At 35.1% G+C, this 25505-nt stretch overlaps 1 protein-coding gene across 2 annotated transcripts in view; it reads right to left on the bottom strand.

Annotated features, from left to right (window-relative positions):
* MYO3B (myosin IIIB) overlaps positions 1-25505 on the bottom strand; it is a 171710-nt gene that overhangs the window by 106291 nt on the left and 39914 nt on the right. For both annotated transcript variants that reach the window (XM_031505414.2, XM_077785039.1), the window contains exons 7-8: positions 21004-21069; positions 9665-9820 (exon numbers count right to left, since the gene is read on the bottom strand). In XM_031505414.2, coding sequence (XP_031361274.2) covers positions 9665-9820; positions 21004-21069 — 222 coding nt within the window. The remainder of the gene's footprint in view (positions 1-9664; positions 9821-21003; positions 21070-25505) is intronic.

Raw genomic sequence — 25505 nt, 5'->3', positions numbered from 1 at the left:
CCTCAATGAGTCCTAGAAAACACTAATGGTTTATTTGAATTGTAACTAAATAAAACCATGCAAACTGTTGTGTCAGCTAGGAAATAAAAGAGTGGAAAGACAGCAGGTTTTACTGACAGTCCCACTACATTTCCACAGACAATAGCTTGATGCTGTATGTATGAAGCAATGAAAGGAGGACACAAGAAGATAAACAAGAAGCTATGAAAGCAAAATTGTTATAGTGGGTATTACTTCCTGTGGGCAGCATGGTGACCATTTGAATTTGTTGAAAATTCCACTCAATTAAATCTCCCGTTTTCTGGTATTTGATTAGGTATTGGGTTGTGGGTTTGTTTTGGGTTGTTTTTGTTGTTGTTGTTGGGTTTTTTTTTGTTGTTTTTTTTTTTTTTTTTTTTTAGTCAGCATATGCAAAAACATTACACTTTACTGACAAGCCAGATCCTCAAAGGAGTAAGAATGCATGATGTACTTCTACGGTTTTTAAGTGTTGTTTCCCTTTCAAACCAGAATTCAAGCTCTTATTTTACTGTATAGAAAAATACTGTTGTAAATAATGTAAATACTTTAGAGATAGGAGCACCCTTCAGTCTACAAATAAAGGAAATATTTTAACAGTTGCTTTATTTCATGAAGCTGTAACTAACAAAACAATGGCTAGACATTTTAGCTAACATAACTCATCTGTGATGCTTTTTCTTCCTGGAGCAAAACATCATAGTCATAATACTAAATTGCAACAAACTACAAGTAGGGACACATCTATCAGAGGTGCAAGGAGGAGGGGGAAGAGGGCACATTCAAACCTAAGCATGTCTAATTGAAGAATGGCTTTGTAAACTAATCTGTTATCTGATTGTGTATTAAACGCCTGCTGTTTGTTCACCTTAAATGAATCATTTTTTTAATTGGAAAGGGTCCCTTTTAAGCATATGTAAATAAATAAGGAAACTGGTCTTAGTTAAAGTAAGTAAAACATATATACCTTTGTGCAAATATTTTCCAGCACTTAACTCCTTTTCCTAAGTACATGATTAAGAGGATATTAGGAGCATAACATCACATTAGCTTCAAATCTCCTGCTGGCCTCATCAGTTTTCTACTGACCCTATGTCCTCCAGTGCATCGACAGAGTAGGAAGGAAAAATACAGGCAGTAACCTTTAATTATTTCCACAATTTTACATTAGACATACAATCTGCTTTTAAAACATATATTACAAATTCTTAAAAAGCAGAAGGAAACACTCTTAATTGGAGAAATAACTGTCAGTATATTTTCTGCATAAACAGTAGAATTGTCAGCCATTTCTTTCAATTCCCCTTCCTTTCTGGCAACATATAAAAAGTTCAAACTCTAAGCAAAAGGGAAATCAAAGATGTTATGTTATTGTCCCTAAGTTTCCAGTAATTTTCAGAAACAATCCCTGCAAGATGCAGTCTCTTCACAAAACAAAACAACTGCCATAAAGAGAGCAAATGGCCAGTCACTCAAGGTACCTAACTTTCTTATAGCATCACAGGTTGGTTTGGGTCAGAAGAGACCTGAAGAGCACCATTAGACTGATTCCAGAAATCTAGTGATGAGCACTGCCTGTTCTATGCTCTGAAGCACCCCCCTGTTACCATTTTACAGGCAGGAATAGCTGGAAGGGGCAGTTTTCTTGGATTTTGTAGGAGGAGCAAAAGGCAAGAAGCATTTCTCCCTTGAGAGAACCATTTCATGAAAAGACAGGAAGCATTCATTTGTTCTAGTGGTGGTAAAGGTACAGTTTGAAAGAAAGTAACCAGTTATAGTGATAGGAGTGCACTGTAAATAGCTATACACTCCTATATCCTGCTATCAAGGGATGGGGAAAGAAAAGCTAGATGGACCACACTGCCGTCTAGATCAAAAAGTCATTTTGCTGGCAGGTCCAACCTAAGCAACAAAGCAACACAGACCAAGAATTTTTGCCTTCATTGGGAAGCTTCTTTTCTAACCTATCTCTCCTCCACCCCTAACATCTTTAGAGCCTTCTAAGTGGCCTTTACTTTGGCCTCTTGGCGCAGTTAAGCATTTATCTTTGCAGTTTGTTTGTTTCTAGGATTCACAAAGGTACAATGGTTTCTGTATTTGGTCTTTAGATTATTGCCAATTTTAAAATTAATTCCTGAGATCGACAAGAAAAATACTCAACACAATGAGAAAGAAAAAAGGGGAAAGTGTGGTACTGCCACACAGAGATACACAGCCTATTTCCCATGCATTGCAAAGATTAATTTTGCTCCTTTACATCAAATTTCAGCGTGAAGTAATTTGTTGAAGCAAGGTCATAATAGAGACACCGACACAGCCTTAATTAGAATATAAATGCTACAGATATATAGATATATTTTACAATCTCCAGTAAAAAAACATGCACAATATTCAGAACAGGCTCACTTTTGGGGGCCACAGGAGCTTTAAGTTTTAAAAAATTATATTAAGAGGGAGAAAAAGGAGTTTTAAACTCATTTGCCTAATATTCATAAAGAAGAAGGCTGAAGAATTGCCTTAAATTACATTGTGTATAGCATCGGAGAACTATTTCTGGTTCTGTTTCTGTTATTATTTCTGAGTCCAAAGAAAATTAATGGCTGGATGCAATCAAGTTCCTTGCTGTTAATTGCTTTCAAATCTAAATGTGAGCTGGCAGAGAAGCTTGATATCTGGTAATAAGAATTACTTCCTTGGATGGACTGCTGCTGTAATCCAGCTGGTTCATGAGAAGGGGGAAGCTGCCAAGACATGGTACTGTCATTCTATCGGATGAGTTAGCCTGAATATTCCTGCCCTTCTCAAACTATTAAATGCTCTTTTTTTTTTTTTTTAATATTTTCTATTTTTTTCCCCAGGCTTCTTCAAGTTTGATTCTTACTGATGTGCAGATTTGCTTTTTATCCTTCAAAATGTAAGGTTTCACAAGTGTCTGTTCCCCATTACAGAAACAAACTTCTAAATAGTGACCAGCAGTAGCACACTGACCCAGCATCATCCAAGCCCGCAAAGTTCAGTAATCTGAACTCCTTATTAATAGTCTACCTTAAACTTGCTTAAAATCATATTCATGCAAGTGTTGAAGCTTTTTCATTCTTTTAAAAACCAAACTCAGAGTTTAGTAGAATTTTTCTGATTCCTATGAAGAAGTCTATTTACAGACATGAGCATAAGATACTTCTTCTGTAGGAAAACATCCAAGAGAAGAATGAGCCATGTCTGGAGCTGGCCTCTTCAAACCTGCTGATACCTGGGAAGCTGCCACTTTGAACCATAAAACCCAAACTATTCAATGCTTGATCAACTTTAACTTTCAAACATCAAATCATTATAAAACTTTTACATTGGGAGTTAGGTTAATAACATTAGGTTATAGAGGAAATACAGAAGACTGTTCTTTCTCAACTTCAACTCCAGTGATATTTGATAGACAGAGCTAACTAAATAAATGTAGATGTCAACTGGTGATTAGCAAATATATTTATTAATTCAAAATTAATATACATTTATCTACTGCAGTTCATACAGGTGTTCCACATTATCTCCTCTGAAGGAACAGCCAAAAGACACACAGAAACCCACAATATCTAAAATTTTGAAAGACATCTTTAAAGAATATTACCAAGAGCAATATTTTTAGAATGCATTCTGTGAAAACTCTTCTTCCCTGTCTCCAGTTCTAAGCTTTTAATCAGGTATTTTCCTCTCTGATGTTCTGCTTCCCCACCACAGTAAAAAGGCAGCTAATAGATCTGTTACTACACTTTAATTTCTCCATCTCATGTGCTATTATGACATTTTTTTTTTAGATTTTCTCCTATGCATTATTCTGGATAGAGCAGTCTGTTATTTTAAGACTGAGCACAAGTAGATAATGTCTAAATTGTGGTACATTCAAATGGGAGAAGAAAAAATCAGAACATTTTAATTTCATTCCCTTTTGCTGATGGGCAGTACTTTTCAAGGCCTTCAGTTAAAGATTTAAAATTCTACAGTTTTCCAGTAGTTTACTCACAAGCCATGAAGTATTTTTTTTTTTAATGGAATAAAATGGAAAATTTACTTTTTTTTAAATAAAGTTTTCCTAAAGGACACGAGATTTTATCATCATAATCTATGCAAGGAAGATCTGGGACAATAGACAGAATACCAGGGTTCCAAATGAGTTTCCCTTTTAAATGTCTGCATGACAAGCTCTGTTATATTTTGAAACATTATCTATGGACTTAGTACAATTCCTAGCTTAAAAGGCTTTGAAAGTTTTTACATCTGTTTTTCAACTTTTTCTGAAGCAGCTGCTGGCTTTGCCAGCTTGAGATAAAGTCCTGACAAGGACAAAAATATGGGGAAAATATTTGATGTTTATAAACACCAGAGAATATACTCACTTTTTGCAGTGCATTTTGCCAGTGTAGGCAGCACAAAGAGTAATTTAAAATTTAGCAGTATTAGGAAACACACTAAATCTCTTTTGACTTTCTCCTAAAGCAGGCTGGTTATCAGCCTGTATGTTGGAATCTCTTCTACTATGAATCAAAAAAGCAACCAACCACACTAATAAGTTCAAGAGATCAAAAGGTGTATTTGGAAAGTGAGCAGCTCTCTCATAACCTCCCTTAATGGATTATCAAACACACTCAAACATCATTTAACAAAAATATAATCTCCACAAAGAAAATGTTTACTGTTAAACGAGAATTAATAATAGCCATAATTTGTAACATATCTTTGCCTAGAGCCTTCCCAAAGTGTTCCCCAGGCTCTAGTGCAGGAAGAATGAAAATAAAAATGGCTAGAGCCCCAGGCATTGTACATGTTTCTCTTCATTACAGGTTTACAGCAAACTAACAGTACAGTACAGTAAGGCTTTACAGAACAAGATTCTTGCCTCAGCAATCTGCAATCTCTTTTTCATAGGTATAATATATTAAGTAAAACTATTAATAGCCATTTCATGAGTGAAAGGAACAGAGAAATATTGAGGGCAAGTGATAGAACAGATATTACATAGCAAATCAGAGTGAGAATGAGGAACAGAACACAATCTCTACTATATTTTTGTATTAAATTCAGGAGGTGCCTAAACATTCTTGGTATTTTAATGACAAGCAATCGAATGAATCTTCACCTTGAGGAACCTATCCCTGAAATATAGCAAGTTTTTGGTAAGATTGATTTGTGCATCCTTTTTTACTTAGAGAATACATTATTAATCATACTCAGACACACTGAAGCTATCAACATTCAATTATTATTTTTGAAATAAAAACATTTTTATAGTTCTGCTTATAATTCCTGACAAATGTTTGTTTGTTCTGTTGGCACACCTTGCTGTAACGTAGATTCCGTCTCTTTTCCTCTGTTCTCCAATTTTATGCTAGATGAGGCACTAGTCTTTAGGAATGAATGGTATTTCTTGTTCTCACAATGTTACTATGCATAAGGACACTATGTGAACAACCATCTTACAGTATTTGTGCGAATAAAGAAGTGGGAAAGTAAAAAAAAAAAAAAAAAAAAAAAGAAGGAAAAATAGGAAAAAACTGAGTGAGACCCTGTGATTTTAAGAAATGCTTCCTGCCCAGAGACAGCTACATATTGATAGGAATAAGACTGCTGTGACTCCCAAGATGACCTAGAAATCAGTATCCATGTGCTAAAAAGGAATTTTCTGTTTGAATTTAGAATAGATGGGGAAGAAAAATTCAGCATGGCTAGAATGAATACATGTGAAGCAATGTTCTGATGTACTAACCTTTATTTTTCAGGGATTGAAGAACGTTTATAAAAATAGAACTAGTGGACTACTTAACACTGAATAAATTTCTTAGAATTAAACTTCATATAGTTGTTACTATGTCAAAGCTGTTAATGGAAAGTTCATTGATGCTAATTAGCAATTATGCTTTGGTATTGTTAGAAAACAAACACGGTTAACTGATAGCTTATAAAAGGTATATGGATAAGAAAGATAATACCCAGAGCTCATCTTTATACACTTGTGACATTAGACTTTCTCACCAAGTTCTTCCTCACAAGAGTATAAGACACATGCAACGCAAGAGTAGAGAGCTAATGCTGAAATGCCAAAACACAGAATTTCAATGTAAAAGATGCCAACAGATGAAAAAAAGAATCTTCTTCCTCATTACAAATGTGTAAAAAAGGGTTATTCTGGATGGGTTTTCTTAAAACAACTATTTGCATAAGGATTGAAGATATCTGCACTTCACCTATGAAAATAATTTAGGGAAAAACATAAAGAGTAGTTTCAAAGAGTATAATTTTCAATAAAAAGGCAGGATGAATTGTTAACGTTATTTTTAATTTTAAAAGTGGTCTTTCACCAGCATAAACATTTTCGTTAATAATTTTTAACCTAAAGGAAATCAGAATATAAAATTCTCTAGTAAGTTGCTTGATGGAAAAGTAACAACAGTATGTTCATCAGCACCAAACTGATGATAGCAACAAATGTGTGTTAACAGACTTCTTTGAGCTCAAGGTCAATAAAGAACCCCTTCAGTTCAGAGGTCTGAAGAAATGTACTGAAACTAAACCTAGGTATACTGCACACAAAGCTGACTAAAGAAGAATGAAAAATGAATGAAAGAAACTAAAATAAGGTGTGCTTCAGTCTGTGACTCCAGAGGCTAACCCAGATCCTACCAAAAGGGGCTAGCCTGTTTCTTTCTTTCTTTCTACTACTCTCCTGCTTATTTCTGGCCATGGGAAACTTTCCCTCCTTCACTTCAGCTGTATTGCCTGAGGCACCTCTCTGCAATCACTACCAGAGTAGAAAGTTATCTGTGTTTCTGCTGGCTTAGTTTTTTTCTCTCACTGTAGAAGTTCAAGATCAGGAGGTTTTTGACAATCCCTGAAGCTGCAATAAAAACAGCATCATGAGTTTCTTCCTGGGAGTTGAGGGAAAATGAAAGAAGCCAGTTCTCTCCTATTCACTAGCAGTGCACTGCTAGGTCAGCTCTCCATGTCTGTCCTTCACAGGCTCAAAGTGGTTAGTAGCAACTTTCAAGTCTGCAGGCTTGCTCTCAGGCACTATGACCTGAAGTGATGTACCAAAATAGGCAAAACTGGCATGGCTCCACTGGAAGGAGAATCCTATTTAAAACCCTACAGGCGCTGAGTCAGTACAGAATCAAAAGACACAAATCCAAAGCACCATCCTGGAAGATTTTCATATGAGACAAAACACCTCCTGATCAGCTGTCATCACCAGTGACTCCCTGAGGTCCCTCAAAGAAGAACTGCTGTTAACACAACTATACTGATGATTTACCAGTCTCTGGAAATGTTCAGCCTCTGCTCTTGAGAACATTTTCTTTTACTTATCTTTTAAATGATTGTTTTGTACTGTTGCTCTACTCCTAAAAATGAGAGTCTATTTTTCTTTATTTCTGAACACCAGGAAGTTAATGTACATCTCATTGTGCCTGTCATGGGCACATCAATAAACAGAAAAAACATGCACTGTATTCAATGTTGCAACAGAGAAGTTTTACCTAACAAGGATTTCAACTGGCCATATTTACTTTGAAGTGGTGACTATACATTCAGATGACTTCTACAGATCATTACAAATAAATGCCAGTAAATTTTTTATAATACCATCTGGTATTGTAAAAATACCATGTTCTTCTGCATGTCAAATTTTGTATTGAAAATTATGTTGTAGATGCATTACAGAGGTTTTAAAGGCTTTTAATGGGTAAAAATTTTTCTAGAGGGTACAATATCCCTATAATAGAGCCAAGTTTTTTACTGTTATGAGGCTATGTCAATACTCTTGGGAAAATTATAATTAGATGCTGTTAGTGGTTGTTTTTTTTGTAATAACTGTCTGGCCCACAGACAATATTTTGCAGGGATGCACTTTCACTATCTCATTAAATTTGTACCAATTTGATCAAACTTAAAATCTTTAGAATATCATAATGAACAATAAGTTGTAGGTTTCAGAGGTACACAATAAGTAGATTTTTGTCCTCACTGAGCATGCTCTCAACCCCAATCACAGTGGGCTGGTGCTTCACAGAAGAAGTAAGGATACCATAGTATAATGCTAAAACAATCAGAAATATTTTTGTTCTAAAATAAAATATTTAAGCTGGGCTAGGCAGTGACAGGACAGACAAGGAGTCAAACTCCCTTAAATGAGCACTGATTCATACTAGAGTGCTGGGAAGCAAAATCCTTCTCACAGTCCAGTCATGTCTAAGGTGCAGTAGCTTGTCTGTCACAGCATACCCAGTTAATACATAAAAAGGCTTGAGGAAAGAAATGCTGTTGTGGTCTTGGTTCTTTGTCACTCCACATTATGGAGCTCAATCCCAGAAGAATGTATTGGAATACCATGACAAATCCATTTCAGAGCTCCTCTTAGCATCATTTCACTCTGTCTATATGTGCAATCAGGTCAACAGCTGGAAAAATTGTTATACCTCTTGGGCCAGTCATGCCATAGCTGTCGGCAATGTGATCTGTGAGGTGTTATATGGGGAAGGAATCTTAGGAAACTGGATAAAGTAGTAACTTCTACTGTAATGCTGGCATAACTCCCACCACAGTGAGCATTTCCAGGTATGTTTTCCCAGAAAACAAACAAAGAAACCGACAAGAACAAACACACACACACCCTACAAAACCAAACAAACAAAAATTCACCACCCACACAAGTCATCTTCACTTTGAAACTACACTTAACAGCCATTTCCTTATTTTAACTTGTATACTCTTGTTTGGGCCTTTAGCATTTCAGCTACAGAGATTTATGGCATGCAAGTATATACATGTTTGTGACTTCTGAATCATAACATCTAATTTACTTCATCAACATTAGAAGGTGGTTATTTATAATAATGGGCCAGAGCTTATCTAACCTCTAGTATTTCACATTACAGAATGATTGCTAGGCTTGGGACAGTATGTTCATTAGCATTTAATTCTCTTTTGAAACAGTGAAATTCTGCCACCCTCTGGACAACAACTAAACTAAGACACATTTACAGTCAGCCCCAAAAGATGCCACTTCTGCTGATAAACATGCACTGCTTTTTAAGCACAGTTTAAAATTAATTACCAGGCTGAATGAAAAAATAGAAGTTACTATTAAACTATAGGCAAAACAACTACTTTCAGTACTGAACAGCCTTCTTACTAATAGGATTTAATCAAACAGCAAACTTCAAAATTTTCTGTTCTTAACTTTTTCTAGTAGTCATTTGAATGCTCACAGTTGTATTTTTAAAGATCTGTTAACAAAGTATGATACAATGTTTTGTGCCAACATTTATTTCCACAAATCAGAACATTCTGGAATTATCAATGCCCTTCCGATTGAGCGAAATGAGAACAAGTATAGAACAGAGTTCAGTGGGGAAAGAAAGGCAAAGAAAGTTGCATTATGGCTGATCAAAGTAGCTTCAAAAAGTATCAAAGGGACAACACAATTCTTACATTCACCTGGCAAACAGCACTTGTTGCTAATAGTACTGGCATTCGACACATTAATATGATCATTTGAAACAGTAAAAGTCACATTCAAAGTTTCAATTTGTGATTCCAGTATAAGTGTGGGGAAGGAGGGCTGTAGCATAGATGCTGCTACATACAGTACCTTGTACAGTACCTTATTTTGGCTGTGGAGCCCAGCTGCTGTTGTTCTTGGATGAGCTCAGCCAGCTGTTTTTGTAAAGACATATCTTTACCGTGTACTTGTTTAATAAACGGATGTTCCAAAAGATGGGTGACTGAAGGGCGCTTCTCAAAATCCTTGATTAGACACCTGTGACAGAGAAATAGGGGTCTCAGACAACTATGTTATCATTACAGCATGCATTGAGTCAACTTACTGTGTGGCTGTTCTCTTTTCACAAATTTGAATTCCTCAATATGTAACAAAACTCTTCCATACTGCAATAAATCTGGCATAAAATACTCAGCTAAATGAATGCATTCTATAATAACACTCCTATAAAGGCTAAAAATTCAAACTTATTTAATATTTCTTTTTAACTGTAACTAGATAAAAGGAAAAAAATTACATTGTATCCTATAAAAGCTGTACAGTTAATATACATAAAAATTAAGATGAATATACAATACTTAATTCACTTTCATTTTCTATCTATTCTCTGATGAGATTTTGACTACGGATTGTAGGATACAGCCTATTGAAAATCACAACTGAAACCTGTGGCACAACACTAATCAGAAGGATTTGGTACACAGCTTTGTTTTTAAAATGAATGTTACAGGAAGATATTCTATACCACAATGATGAGTGTTAGCATAAGAATTATAGAAAATTCTGCAAACCTGCATAATTCAGTCTGGAAGAGAAAGGAATCAGTCAGAATGAAATGCTAGCCACAGTACCAAAGTTCTTTCTGTGAACTAATGCAGTACAGGTGAATTAGTAATGAGTAAAAAAATACATCCTATTAAACCAGCATAAAACAAAGTACCATACTAATTTATATAATCGAGATTTAAGTTTGGAAAAGCCATCACTCAAGCTGAATTATTTTATGCATCATAAAGATGAAATAATACCATTCAAACAGAAGAATGATCCAACAGGATAAGACTGTTTTCAAGTATCCTCTAATTAATAATATTAAATCATTCTATTCCTCTTGCTCAAATAATAATGATATTGACATTATTTGAGAATGTGGAAAAAAATGTGCTGCAATTCAGTATACACCTCCCTTGTAGTATCTATAATTTTAGCAAATTATAACTCAAGACTAATTTATTTGATGAGATGCATATTACATACTTTACAATTTCCTTTCATATTTGCTGAATAAGTATCTAAGTTTGGCCTTCCATGGCCAAATAACACAAATCAAGGCTATAACTTTAGCCAAAAGTGCAGTGAAACTTGAATACCTTCTAGAATTCATATTCTAGTAATAAAAGTAACAATGTACAAAATTTAAACAACATTACAAAAAAATCATACATATTAATTGATTTCAAATACTACCAAACACATTAGCAAGTTATAAAGTTTAGCCTCACCTCAAAGACTTTACTGAAGACTAAAGTCTGGTCTTAAAATGATCCTGAAATATCTCTGAACATAACTTTAATACTTTAGGTTCTTGAAAGTCATTTTGCTAACCTCTTCTGTTTATCTAGTCCAGAAAAGATAGTCTGTAAAATGTGTTACCAGTCTTGGAATTATTTTGGTGACTTGCTATAGGCTAGAACTGTAGCCTCCTGATAGAAACACTAATGCAACACAAACTGCTTTGTCTCCATCCCTCTGAGCGCTGGGCTATAAATACCAGTCCTTCCCCTCCAGGAAAAGATCCATCATTAGCCTTGAACAGGTTCTGACAATCTCCCCTGCCCCTTTTCTTTTTTGTAATTTGGGAGTTTTAAAAGCGAATACTACACCCACACAGACAATACAATCCATGCCAATCCTGTTTAAATTCATGTTTCCTGAGAAAAAGGAAAAAAGCATTTGAAAAGAAAGACATTAATCAGGCAGACAGAAGAAAAGACAACAAAACAATAAGTGCTATGAATTATACAAATTCACAGATTTCTGGCAAGTATCTGAAGTGGAGATTTCAGTCTGAAAAGCTCATGCACTCATGATTTTTACCATTCTATCAAGAATTCCAACTTTACATTATTTATGTTTTATTGTTAATAAATAAATGTTCTTGTTAAATTTGATTTCATCTCGAGTTTTTCAGTACTATAACTGAATCCAATTGAATCTACATCATAGGATCATGGATAGTTTGTGCTGGAAGGGATCTTTCAAGGTCATGTAGTTCAAACCCCCTGCAATTCAAGGGACATGAACTATATCAAGTTGCTCAGAACCCCGTTCTACTTGACCTTGACTGTTTCCAGGCATGAGCATCTACCAACCTCCGTCAGTGTTTCACCTCAACACAAAAAGCATCCTTCTGATAGTTAGTCTGAATTCACTCTCTTTTTGTTTAAAACCGTTATCTCTTGTCCTATCACAAAAGGCACTTGCTTTTCAGATAACAATACTAGAATTTAAATGGATTATCTTCAAAAAATTACAGTTCCAGGCAGAGTATCCTGTGTTTATCACAAGTGTGAAGAACACACAAACCTTAGACCTGGTGGCATGTAGTTATTACTAAGAATTCTCTGAGCTCTGAACAATGCACCCACAAAGACACTCTACAGACAGGATACAGAAGTTGCATGAGAATTTTTCTATATACATCCTCTAGATGAGATATCAAAATGTCCAGAATGCTCCACTCATTGTGGAAGCTCAACAAGAAGAGACATTTTGGAGAAAAAAGTTCTTAGCTTCTCTCTAGCATGCCTGAAATGCGAGCTTTTTAGGTCTGGCAGATGTTTTAATGAGCAGAGGTAAATTCTGTGAAGGAGGTAGTTTTAGAGATCTTTCGGATTATTTTTGCTTCTGTGCATAATCCTGCCAATCCCCCACTGACCATTCACTTTGTGTGCATGCTTTCCATTTGCAACAATCAATGTTTATCTATTGTTTCGTCTAAATGCAACCTTCATCCTCTGGCAGTAGGATATTGCTGCAGTCTGTGCTCACATAGGATTTAGCTTGAAACACAACCAAAACTTTGTTAAATTGCAGGATGACTAAGTTAATGACACAAGACACATCAACATGATTCTGTGATCAAACTGTCTCTGTTCCAAGCTCAGACAGAGCACACCTCCTATTGTGCCAAGTTTGTGCCTGCATCAGAAGAACAGAGTCCTTTTAGAAGGTTAACGAGATGACACAACAAAGCAGAGAGCTAATAACAGCTGTGCAAGGATGAGGGAGAGCTGCTTAAATTCATGTCTGTAACTTCATGTGTGAGCACTTCAGCTTCAGGGAAAAGACTAACAGGAGAATGAACATTTCCACTGGAGTTGGTTTAATCTATCAAGTCAAATGGCAAGTTCCCAGCACTTTCTAGCAAGTTCCTAGCACTCATGTCACAAAAAACACAGCAGTAGAAAGAGCAGGCCATAGGGAATTGAAGTGTATGAGGCAAACAGCCTCCTTTGCCTCTAAACAGCGCAAGTTTTGACACAGTCACTTCTAGAAATTACCCCTTACTATGTTTCAAATGCAGAAAACAGCTTGCAGCTTAGTCACTGTAGGTATTGAGGGTTTAGTCTGTACTCAAATATTCAGCAACAATTTGGTGTCTCACCAGGCTTGCTGTGAGACAATGTAGGATGGAAAGCTGTCATGTGACACTGAAAACATAGCCCTTATGTTTCTCAGCGCATATTCCTTTGTCCTTATTCCTCTCTGTGTAGAAAAGGCCTATTGACATTCTGCTTCTACACACTGTCAGTTTATCTGTGTTGCTTCTAGTGCTACATGAATGCCTGCTGCTGCTGCTGTTCTTAGTCAACATCACCTGTAAAATAAAAATTCTTGGGCCACCACCTAAGTGCTAATGAAAAATGATGCATTAGACTGTTGGTGTCACCGCAGGTGTTCAGTAAGGTGTCATCATCCTACTGGAAGCAGTATTAACACTATAATGCTCTTCAGAAAAAAAACCAAATATAGAATATCAGATCTTAAAATGCTAAAGCCTGCACCAAGGTGAGAATTATCACGTTTTCTACTGACCTGCACTCTGACATAGAATTATAATGTGTGGAAAAGTTAACTATATGAGTGTCTGAGCTCAAACTTGCCAGTAAATTCAGGAAGAAGATGTATCTAACATATATGCCAGAAAAAAAAAGAAATCAAGAAGTAATAAACATTCAATATAAACCTTCAATAATGTCAGCATTTGAAACAGTACAGAAACAAAAAAAGCTTTTACAATTTCCCTCACCACAAAATATTCTGAAATCAGTGTGTGCATTTTAGAAGTGAGATACAAAACAAAAAACCCTATTAATGAAGGATTTGTTTCTGAGGAAAAAAGAAAACTAAAACATCTTCAGCTTCTCATCTGAGCATTCATTTAAGACCAGTTTGGACAGTTAGCTCAGGCACTGTCAAACATCAACCATACTGCAATTATTCATAAAACCAGTAAATGTGCTGCACCTGCAAAATCAGCCAAATTGTTTGGCCCGTGGAAATTAAAAAAAAAAAAAAAAAAGATAAAAGAAAAAGGTGGTGCATTAGTTTGAATGGAGAAAATTGACTAGCAAATCTACTACAAGATGGGTTTCAAATGAGGCATGATGAAAGAATCACATTTAGTCCACTATTTTTTGGATCTAAAATAATAGAAAGGTTAAGTAAGTAGAGATTGAAAAAGAAATAAAAATTGTATGTTTGCCTTGATAGAAGTCAATCTATTATCCAACTGGAAATTCTAGTATCTTCCATCACGCTTTCTTAGCAGAAAATTAATTCTCAGAATTCATTAGCGTCACTACATTAAACATAGGTCGCAGCCATTTGCTGCAATCTCACAGCCAGGCTCCTAAGCACCATTTCCATTCTGCCACAATTACAGGCAAAGATGAAGCATTTATTAGCAGAGGATAAGAGCAGCCTCCCATCCACACAGGCCCATCTGAGACAGCCTCTAAAAATTCACTGGCTGCTTGCACTCGGATGATAACATTGTTGGAATTGCTGGGTCTCAACAATGTAAACAGCCATTTCACAAGTAGCGAATCAGATGGCTGAAAAGGAGAGATACTTATCAGCATTCATGAGCTAATATTTACTAATGAATAAATGGAAAGAAACAGATTTCATAAGAACTGCAGAGGTGGTCTAAGTATTCTGTGTGTTCAGAAAGAGAAAAATAATTACTAACGTCACTCACTATTGCAGCCAAATCTAAATAGAGCAGCAGCAGTTCTTTCTTTCAGAAATTCTCTCTCATTTGATCTATTATGATCTATTTGACCCCAAGTACTTTCTTTAAAAAGAAAGAAATCAAGCAGCTGCAACTCTCATATCTTAGTTACATTATGATTTATTGCCAGTATTTTGGGTTTTTTTTCAATTATTACATTTTTGTAAATGCTACATTTTCTGATTATTTATCTGCTAGAAGCATATTGCCGAAAGTAATTTTGTCTCATAACCCAAATATCCAACCAGACACCAAGTTACTATTTAATATCTACATGCAAAGAAGAGGTTAATATTTGGAAGCAATTATGATTGTGTATTAGAGCTGGGGAATTCACACAACAGCCTCTGGGTGACAGTAATATAAAGTCCCTTTGCTGTTCAACTGTTAGCTAAAGTCCTCACTGCACTCCTCTGGTCCCTATCTCCCTGCCACCCCCTGCCTCATCAGGATGCTTTCACCTGCTCATCACTTGCTCCTTTACAGCTCTAGACCCTTCTCCCCTGCCCTCCACATATTTCACTCCTTACACAAGTACCTGCTGTCTAGCAGTGAGGAATCTTTCCAGGACTCTGCCATTAGGATTAAAGAACTTTCCAGGGTCTTGAACCAGGCTCTAGGTCATCCAGAGATGCTAAGATCCTCTCGTCCTAGTCCCAGAAAATAGTTACCAGACTGCTCTCAAAGATAGAGATGTTCTAGAGTGGTTCAGCTGAGGTTCTAGAGTGGAAATTTCCCAGAGGAAGAAGAGAAAGAGTAAGGTCATATCCTCCTGAAAGGAAAGATCATTCTCTCCTAAGCAGGGAGAATGAGGTGTCTAGGTTCTGAGACATTTTTTACTCCACATACTTACCTCATTACTTACATCATAAGCTTGCTTCATGATGCAAGATTAATGAAATCAAGACCATGACTCCCCCTGCTTAGAGAAACGGAAGGACAGACACTGACAAGCAGGATCATCTATGACCACACACTAGGACAGAAACTTTCAAGGAAGGAAAAATAACAATCTCTGAGATTTTTTTAGGTTAAAATGCTCAGTAACTAAGTGTTCCTTCTACCTTCGAAGCACATGTAGCTGTGGCAGGCACTGGTCAGTAACATGCACCCGAGAGGTAGAAAAGCCATTTCATTAAATACCTCTGTAATAACATGCAGGAATGTGTCTGCTTCTTTGAAACTTCCCTGCTTCCCACTTGCAGGCCTGACCAGCCCCCACTGCTGCAGGTCACTAGTTTGCAAAAGTGAACTAAAAAACTTCGACAGCTTTGCCAACAGCATTTTTGTTTTCAGTCCTAATTCAGCAGAACTCACAGGATAGAAATAACCTTCTCTTCAGGACTATATATAGCTGTCCCTTTGCAAAAAGTGCTGGGCACTAGGGATATGTGTGTAGGTTAAATAGGTCTCCTGTCTTGCATGGCACCCCATGATAAATAATAAGGATTTTACTGTTCATTCTGTTACAATCAGATATCAGGATGAAAGACTGAATTTAAGACAAAGAACTCAATTATCACATGCTTGGCATAAATTCTCATGGTCAGAATGCATTTATAACATTATTGATCTGCCTTTTGGTAGGAAATGCTGTAAATTACTAATCCTCCCTAAGAATGAGACAAATACTCAAACACTGAAATGTCACCATCACCTATTTTCTCAATAAATCTTCTTTCAGTTCGACATCAACACCATACAGTTTAATTTAGAGCACATATCTGAAACATAACAAAGATTCTATCACACTGAAATTGTAAAATTAGGTGTAATAAATACTTTTACCTCTTCTAAATCTTCAAAACTTACAGTAGGTTTCCCAGTCTTATTTGGGTTGAGTAAGCATTAAAATTTATTTTGACTCATATACATGGTTTATAGAACAAACAACAGAAACTCGATGGAGTCGCACCTCTTGCAGCTCTTTAGCATGGGCCTGACAGCTGCTCATGTTGAAATCTTTGAAATTTTAACAGTGACAACAAAAATACAATCAGAACCACTCTAGGGAGCATCTCAAAAACACCAAATAAATTTATTTATTGCATGATGGAATTTATGAATAGCCTTTCACCAGGAATGGGTCTGCTCTTTCTTTGATCTCTCCTTGAAGGCCCAGAAAAACAAAAACCTTTCAGAACCTTGTACAACTGAAGCTTTTTATTAGATACAGTATGTTTTGTATGTATAACAGATATCCTCCATTTGGTACCTATCTCACTTTTACACTACAGCATGCAGCTGATTTGAGGCAGGATTTTTACTACAAATACTGATTAGAAAGTTGAAGATAACTGTATCCATTGTATATGTCCATTCCTCTGTATAAATACATGTGTTTCATGCAATGCTCAAAAGTGGCAGAGATCTTTTGTCAGGTACTATAATTTAGTATTTCAAGTTTACCTGTAGACAGATTCTGAGAGTCTACATCAATGAATAAAATGATAAAATGTACAGATTTGCTGATAACCTTACACATCGCAATCTGTATCTTTTTGACATTTGCAAACCTCTGCCTTCACAGACACTGTGAAATTAATAAGTTATGTCAAATGGATATCATGTCCTCAGTGAAAGAAATGTAAAATATTCTTGATGTAGCATGAACCGAATGTCACTAAACAATTGCTTAGATTGTGAAAAAACTTCATCTGCATTCAGAGAAGTTAAATATAAATGGACCACTTAAAACCTCTATAATCTAGATGATCTATTAAGTGAATAACTCTGAATGTAGACTCATCAACATGAAATTCAGCTTGCTAAGCCATGTTTAAATTAAGTTCAAAAAACGAGTTTATCAGGACAAAAAATTATCTTTGTACTGTATTTGCAATGTCATTGCTAAAAGTTACATTCTGATGATAATTGTGACCATAAATCCTTAAGTTCACATTTTGACTTTATTACTTCCTGAATTTCTTAATTCTTTAATTTCCTCCAGCTCAAGAATGACTAATTAATTTGAAGAACTATAATAGCTCATCATTGGTTAAATAAATTTAAAAGGAGAATGTCTGTCTCTGGAGATACCACTACTAATTTTAATTTAAATTACCATTTTGTGATGTAATGTAAATAAAAGTTATTGCATTCCTCTGCTACAAGAACATATTAACTCTCCTATTTATCCCTCAAGATCAGTCAAGCTTTAAAGAGCCACAAAAATGATTTTTCAGTGCTGTGGTAGTTTACATGGTCTTACAGAAAAGGTAAAAATCCTATTGATATGTAGATAAAATAAAGGTAATTAATTATTTCTTACATGATGACTGGAGAGCAAAATTTTCATACACAATCACAGTAGTATAGATGAATACACATACATATAACTTTATTGACCTTATGTCAATAAAGTATGTATGTGCTGCCTGTATCTCATAGATACCAAATACAAAATTAGGCTGTTGCCAGAAATGAGAGCTGAAATTTTGTCTTTGTATTTTTAAAAACAAAATATCTAACTCAGATTCACTATCTTCATTGTAAAAATACTTATGGGAACAACACATTACAGTCTTCATCTCAAGTCAAGGTCAACAGAGCTTGGAATGGAAACATAGATTCCCCAAGCTAAAAACCATCTTGACACTCTCAGTTCAGATTTTGTAAACATTGCATTTGACTAAAATGCTGCTGCAAAATCTTAATCTCTTGGGGTAATAGTATCATAGTTAAAAATATAGACTTCATTCCTGAAAAATATATGATCACTGTTTTAGCAGCTTAAAGATTTACCAACAATGAAACTTCCAGCACAACAATGTTGTAAATCACTGTAATATGTCAGAGACCACTTATAAAAAAATGTCTCTTGAGACAATGGCATTTCAAGGGATAGCAAAATGGAGTGAAAAAAAGCTACAGTGACCAGATTTCGCGATCTTGGCATAAACAAAATTATTCCATAAACCAAACTGAAATCAAAAGCTTAGCCAAACTACATGCTCAGTTTTGGTCAGTACACAGGTCTGGCCTGCAACTTGAACAGATAAGCTTGTTATGCAAATGATGTTAGCATCAAGAAGGTGGTAGATAATGAAATTATTCAAAAGCTAACCACTCATCACAAGGGTGACAGAAACATCAGGCAAGGTCCTAACATATGGATAAAAGGCAGTATGGAATTTATACAATCACTGCTTTTAATTTATCATAACTAGGCTGTCACAAGGCAGGCATCAACAAATGCATAACTAATGCATATAAATGAGCCAATTATCAGTAATGGCTAAAAGGTTTGCAGTTGTATGATCCAATGCTTCATTATCTAAATTTTTCTAGAAAATCCACTAATGTAAATCTAAGCCTCCATAAAAACATCTTGTAACTTCTGTACTGTAACAACATTACTAACACATGCCCAAGAATAGAACAATGTCAGAGAGAATGCAATTTCAGTATTCTCTTAAAGGCAGCTATAACATTGGGTATTTATTATAATTGTTGCATTTCTCCATGTTAAGAGAACTGTGCATGAGCATATTTCCTTACTTGATTGTGCACATCACTGCAAAAATGAAAAGCAAGACTTGAGAACCTGCAAAAGTTGATGATGAGGAAGTAATTAAGCAAAAGTAAATAATAATCCATATTATTAAGAAGATATTATTTCAATATATAAAAAACTCAAAGGAGAAGATTAAAAACAAGTTTAGCTATAAAGTATTAACAACTGACTTGTTTTATGAACAGTGCATGTTGAACTAAATGACTGAACAAATGCTAAGAAATGTTTCACTGAGTTTTTTGTATCGTTGTAAAGCTCAGCAAGGACTTCTAAAAGGGGAGACAGCAAGAAAGAAAAACTTATGTAACCATGCTGAAGGTTAATGCACAATGTTCCTGACACAGGAATGTAATCTTATTTACCAGGTGCAGTGACTTTCTAAAGCACAAGTGGAATATAATCCATTAGTGCTGGTCTCCCAGAATACAGACTACAGCCTTTAAATACAATGCAACCAATGTTTTTTTATAACAGAATGAAATTTATCCACCACTTGGTGACCCTTGTACTTAAACATGAATCTGCCATAGATCCCAATGTACCCTGCTGTGTAAACAAGGACATGCATTATGGAGAATCAGAGCTTGGATCAACCTGCTCTAGAGGATGTACTTCTGCTACCTACACTGAAGAGACTGAGTTACAGTGCAGCAATAACAATAAGGTCCTTCCTCTGTAGATCAAACATTACACTGTATCTCACCTTCATGTCTCATTAAAGATCAGCATAGTAAATAACTATTTTTCACAGATTACTAATAGAATTTGCATTAGCGTTTTTATTTTCAACTTCTAAAATGGAAAGATATTACTACACAACTAGTTGAAAAAAGTATCAGTTAGGGATATTGTGCTCTATAAGTAATAAGATACACCAAGGAACAGAACAGATTCAAAATGCATATGTGCATACTTACAAACCTATCTTGAAAAGCCAGCTCTGAAAAGTGATGCTATAATAGTGCTCCCCACATTACACAATTTTGACTGTAATCAGTTTCAACGCAATACTGAAGAATACTAAAAATCACTCATAAAACTTGCAGTAAGATTTTTGAATACAATGCTAGCAGCTACTAAACTATCATCTCCTAGTGTCACTGTAAAAAGAAAAAAGTAAAGCAAAAGCATATTTTAGTTTGATGATAGCTGCATTCATCATGCTCTCCATACTATTGGTGCTCAATTAAATATATATATATATCACCTATATATATATACAACTTACTGAACCTTACTAAAGTGGTAAAAGGGCAATTATTTTCTTTCTTATCTTTCAAATTCTTATTTTAAATTGACCAGCAGTCATTTTAACTAATCCTATTTTCTCCTCAACAAAATTTCAATGGAAAACCATCAAGGAAATCAGGTATATTTTATAAGCCTGTTCCAGGTCCATCAAAATCAAGATACACTCAAATGAAGAAAATTACATAAGAAGATCAAACTGTCTGTAAACTGTAAACTGTGCTGTAAAGCTTTTGAAAAGTGAAACATGGCCTAGAGTCTATAAAAAGAAAACTGTAGTAAAAAACATGCAAAAGCAGTAACTCCATAAGAAAATCTCAGATTGGCAGACATATGTCTTGCTGAATAAGCTGTTTTTAAAAGGAAAAAAAAACTCACTGTGAAATGAAATGGTTGAATCCTCTGCACCATTTTTCAGGATGTAGCAAAGTAGGTGGAGGGTTTCTGGAAAAAAAAAAAAAAAAAGAGTTTTAAAATGATAATGTTATCAAAGATGCTCTTGGTTTCCAGGGAGAAAATGATACTTGAGAAAGTAACAGTAAAATTGTCTGTTCTTGCTGTTGCTTATTCACTGGCAGCTCTCTTTTCTTGTCCTTCTCCTTTTATGTCAATACCTTTGAAGCTGGCAGTCAGTACATCTCACAGTGTACTTCCCAACATGTCTTTCAATTCAGCTTGACTTAAAATGCAATATTAACCTAGCCATCAAACTACTTTAACCCTTTGCCCAAGATCACTTATTCTGATCAAAACTTTTAAAGTATGGATAAGAAAAACATGTAGGATTTTTAGTCTGGGTTTCAATCTCTATTCAGTTTGGATGACACTCTATACTCTGGAACTGTTAAAAAATAGATGCTATTTTTAAACTGACATCTAGCAGACAATATTTTTATATTAAATAGTAAGACAACCCTTGTAAAAATAATTTTTCAACTCTGGTACATTCCATGGTAGTTGACATAAAATTCCTTTCCCTCCTGATTTTTACTGTTACAATTTAATTACATAAACATACAAAGCAAGACCTATAGGCCATATTAAGTGAACTAAATTTTAAGAAGCTCAAATCTAGAAGGACCAATTTACAGCAGGAACTGTTCATGTTATGTTATATTGTTATGTTATCCTCCAGAGGTTTCCTCTGCATCTTAAAATATGATAAGTACTGAAGCCTAATTTAACTTTTTAAGATTAAACTTACAGAGATGTTTTATGAAAACTTAATGATTTATCTTTTGCTGCATTTGAGGGTCACATATTACTGAACTGGCAGGGAAAAACAATCACAGTAAGACTTCTTCTACAACAGAAACACACAATAATATTGTGGATTATATCACAAGCCACATAATTTATACTGTGGCCACATTACACAGAATAACACTGCTTGGAAACATCTTACAAAACAAAACGGAAAACAGCATAAGCAACATAAATAAGTGCTGATTTTCTCAGTAGTCACAAGTTTTTTCATGCATATTCATTGAAGAATGAGTTCCATTGAACAATTACTCTAAAAAATACAAGCAAATTGGTTTGAAAAAAAATAGCAATGTGGCTTTGTAATAGATGGACCATTTTGTTCATCTGCATTTTTTCAAAACAAATTCAGCCAATAAATTATATTGCAGGATGACAAGTTTGTTGAAATTATTATCTTATTAACTTTTTCTTTTGCTTCCGAAGACTAAGGGAATACACTTTATTTCATGAAGAAATACAGAATGTTTGAGATGTGTATTACTTAGCAAAGTTATTGTTACAGAAAAAAAGATATGATTGGTTATTTTAAATGACAATAACATTTCATGGCTTTCTCCCCTCTACCAGGCTCATATGTTTATGCACATCACAGAACCTGATTTTTTTTCAAGCATTAAAAAAAAAAAAAAAAAAAAAGAAGACAACTATTTCTAGGTATACTTCTAGGAAAAAAAATCCTGTATCAGAGAAAGGTAAACTTTAAAAATATCTTTGTCTATAATAAAAACTTTACCAGTCTTGATATCCCATATATGTGACCACTGCAAATAGCTTTAAGAAACAGCTGCTGGGGTTAGTGTATGTTTCAGTATTTATATTGCAGGAGTGGTACTTTATCAGACATTTTTGATTCTGATGAATAACCAGCTTCTATTATGCTGGGAAGTACAGTGTATTTCCTTCTAGAATTATACTAGCACTACTGAATATTTACAGTGAAGTCTTGAATTTCATTGCAAAGTAATCTGCTCTTTCAAAAGCTCAATTACTATTAATTAAATTGTCAGTTTTGTCTTTTCTATTCACAGTGTTCCAAAATGTTTCCCAGATGGTAAAAATGGTCTGACAAAAAGAATATGGTTTGGAGGCTTTGTTAACAATCTCACAAGGAACTTTCTGAAAAAAGATGCAGAGATAGTTCACATTAGTTGCAGATGTTATGATGGAAATAGGTGGGATTTCATCATGGAAGAACAGACCAGCAGAGCACATGTCATTCAGGAAATACAGCTTGTCATTTGCAGGTTAATGATTAATGGAGAAAGCCATCTTTTCAACCATACAGAACATGTTTTATCTAACGAATTACTAAACAACTAAGCTCTCACTGATAGCTACTCTCTTTGGCTAACCCCAAATCAATACAACCAAGGAAGTAGTTACTACAGATGTTATCCTGTGCTTGATAATTTTGTATTTGTTGGTAGAAGATACTATGTTATTCTTAGTGCTTTTGTAGCAAAATCATTCACCTGTGTACTTAGACAACTATAAATTGATATTTCAAGTACCCCATCTGCAAAATTAAGCTGATAAACAAAACTAGAACCTTAATTCATTAGCATCTGCAAATTACATTGGTTTCTCTTGGTGAAAAACATTACCTTAAATACAAAATAAAAAATCAGTCCATCTTTTTCTGGCATCATGTGAATGATTTCCAGAAAGAGGAATAAGACGATCAGCTTCCTACCTTCACTCTGCCCGAAACACTTGCATAGCAGAAAACACCACTGCTTCCATGGCACCTCTGGAGGAGCACTTCTGCAGTAAAGACTCTTAAGTTCTAGGGTAATAGGAAAAGGCAGAAATGCAAAGGTAACTCTGAACTTTTTTCATAAGTACACCTGGTCTTTTGCAGTTTGAAATTAATAATCCATTAAGATACCTGTAATTCATATCCTGAGTCATATTTCAGTAAAGAGAAAAGGTAAAACAACTAACATGCATCATCAGATGCTAAACCACAGAGAAACACTTGCCTGACCACTTCAGCTCAAGGATCAAACTAGGGCCATTTTGGATTCCAGACTGCGTTAATTCCATTATATGGAGTTTTGTGGCTTTTGTGTACTTGCATCAGCCAACATCATTGCATTTCACCAACACCTGACTATTTCTGCAGCACTCAAAACACATTCATAGAAAAACTGAAAACCTACCTCTTGTTAACTTGCTGACATAACTGAATCTACTTTTTTAATATAAAATTAGAACACTCTGCATGCGATCTTTCAATCATCTTTGTCACATGTACAAGAAGCTGAAGCACAATATAGTCTTATGTTCTGTTATATTTGATGGAAATGGTGAGAAGTAGATAGGAATACTATTGGGGAAAAGAGCTATAATTGGGTTTGCCTTTTGAAAATGTCCTCTTTTGATGCAAGATGAGTAATCAACCATTTATTTCCCAACTTTGTCTTTTTTCCTTTAGTTCTTTCCTAAATTCCTAATTAGTCACAGAACTACATGCTCTATTTCCTTACGCAAACACGCTGCCCTTGTGAGTAGTTTTTCTATCTTGCATTCAGTGCTTTCCACAGTCCCATTAATGCTGTTTCTCACTGGGAGTTTTGCTTCAGCAAAGAATGCAGGGTTGAGACTGTACAAGACACCCATACAGGAGAACAGTGCTCCTTCTAAGGACAAGAAGACATTAGCAAGCTTATCAAGCAAGAACTGCTGCTGAATTCTGACTGATACACAAACAGCTGTATGCTAAAAATATTTTAATCTATACAGCTTTAAGTGTTCCAATCATTCAAACTGCCTCCAAAGACACTGCCTCCAAAGTCACAGCTGGTGAGGCAAAATTGGTCATTTTACCACAGTAAGGCAAACGATGCAGTCCAGTGAGCACCACTCATCCTTTACAGGTTAAACTGTGAACCTAATTACAGATCACGGATAATAGATATTTGTTGGTAATGAGAAAATAAATATTTCCATTTATGATAAAATTTAAAAACTGAAAACACATTTACTATTTTTTAAAGTATTTCAGTAAACATATACATTTTGCCAACAGAAATCACGACAGTGCCTCCAATTACCAAACTGTAACTGATCAACCCACCACATTGTTTCTAATGAGAAATTAGCAGATGAACAACCAACACCTGTCACCATGTACGGGCTCTGACAATCGCCACCCCTCACAAGCATGCTGTGAACTATTCTTCCAGCAAACTGAAGAGACAGTTCTGTTGACAGTTTCCTAGGTTTATACACAGCTAATTTTTACATAAAAATACACTTTTCAGGTATATTTCAAAACACTAAGTGAAACAGCCAAGGAAAAAGGACAAATTCAACCATACATAATAATATTTCCTTCCAAAATAAAAATAATTATGTTTATTAAAATACATGAATAATTGACAATAAATAATACCATATAAATTCTCATACAAGTTTAAAGTCCTGCTGCTCCAGAGCAGGACTCTCCACCTTGGGTAATCCTCCAAAAATAACCAGGTAATTCTCAAAAGGGCCCAGAAGATTTCCTGGTTTGTGGCCCATTCAAATTAATAAGAGGTGTTCACTGATCTGAAAAAAAAATTCAGACCCTAAACACTCTCCTATTCATCTGTCTCCTACTATAGTCCACT

This window comes from Lonchura striata, chromosome 8, assembly GCF_046129695.1.
Source record: "Lonchura striata isolate bLonStr1 chromosome 8, bLonStr1.mat, whole genome shotgun sequence".
NCBI lineage: Eukaryota > Metazoa > Chordata > Aves > Passeriformes > Estrildidae > Lonchura > Lonchura striata.
Note: the sequence above shows the minus strand (reverse complement) of the source record. Positions and strands in the feature narration are given on the sequence as shown.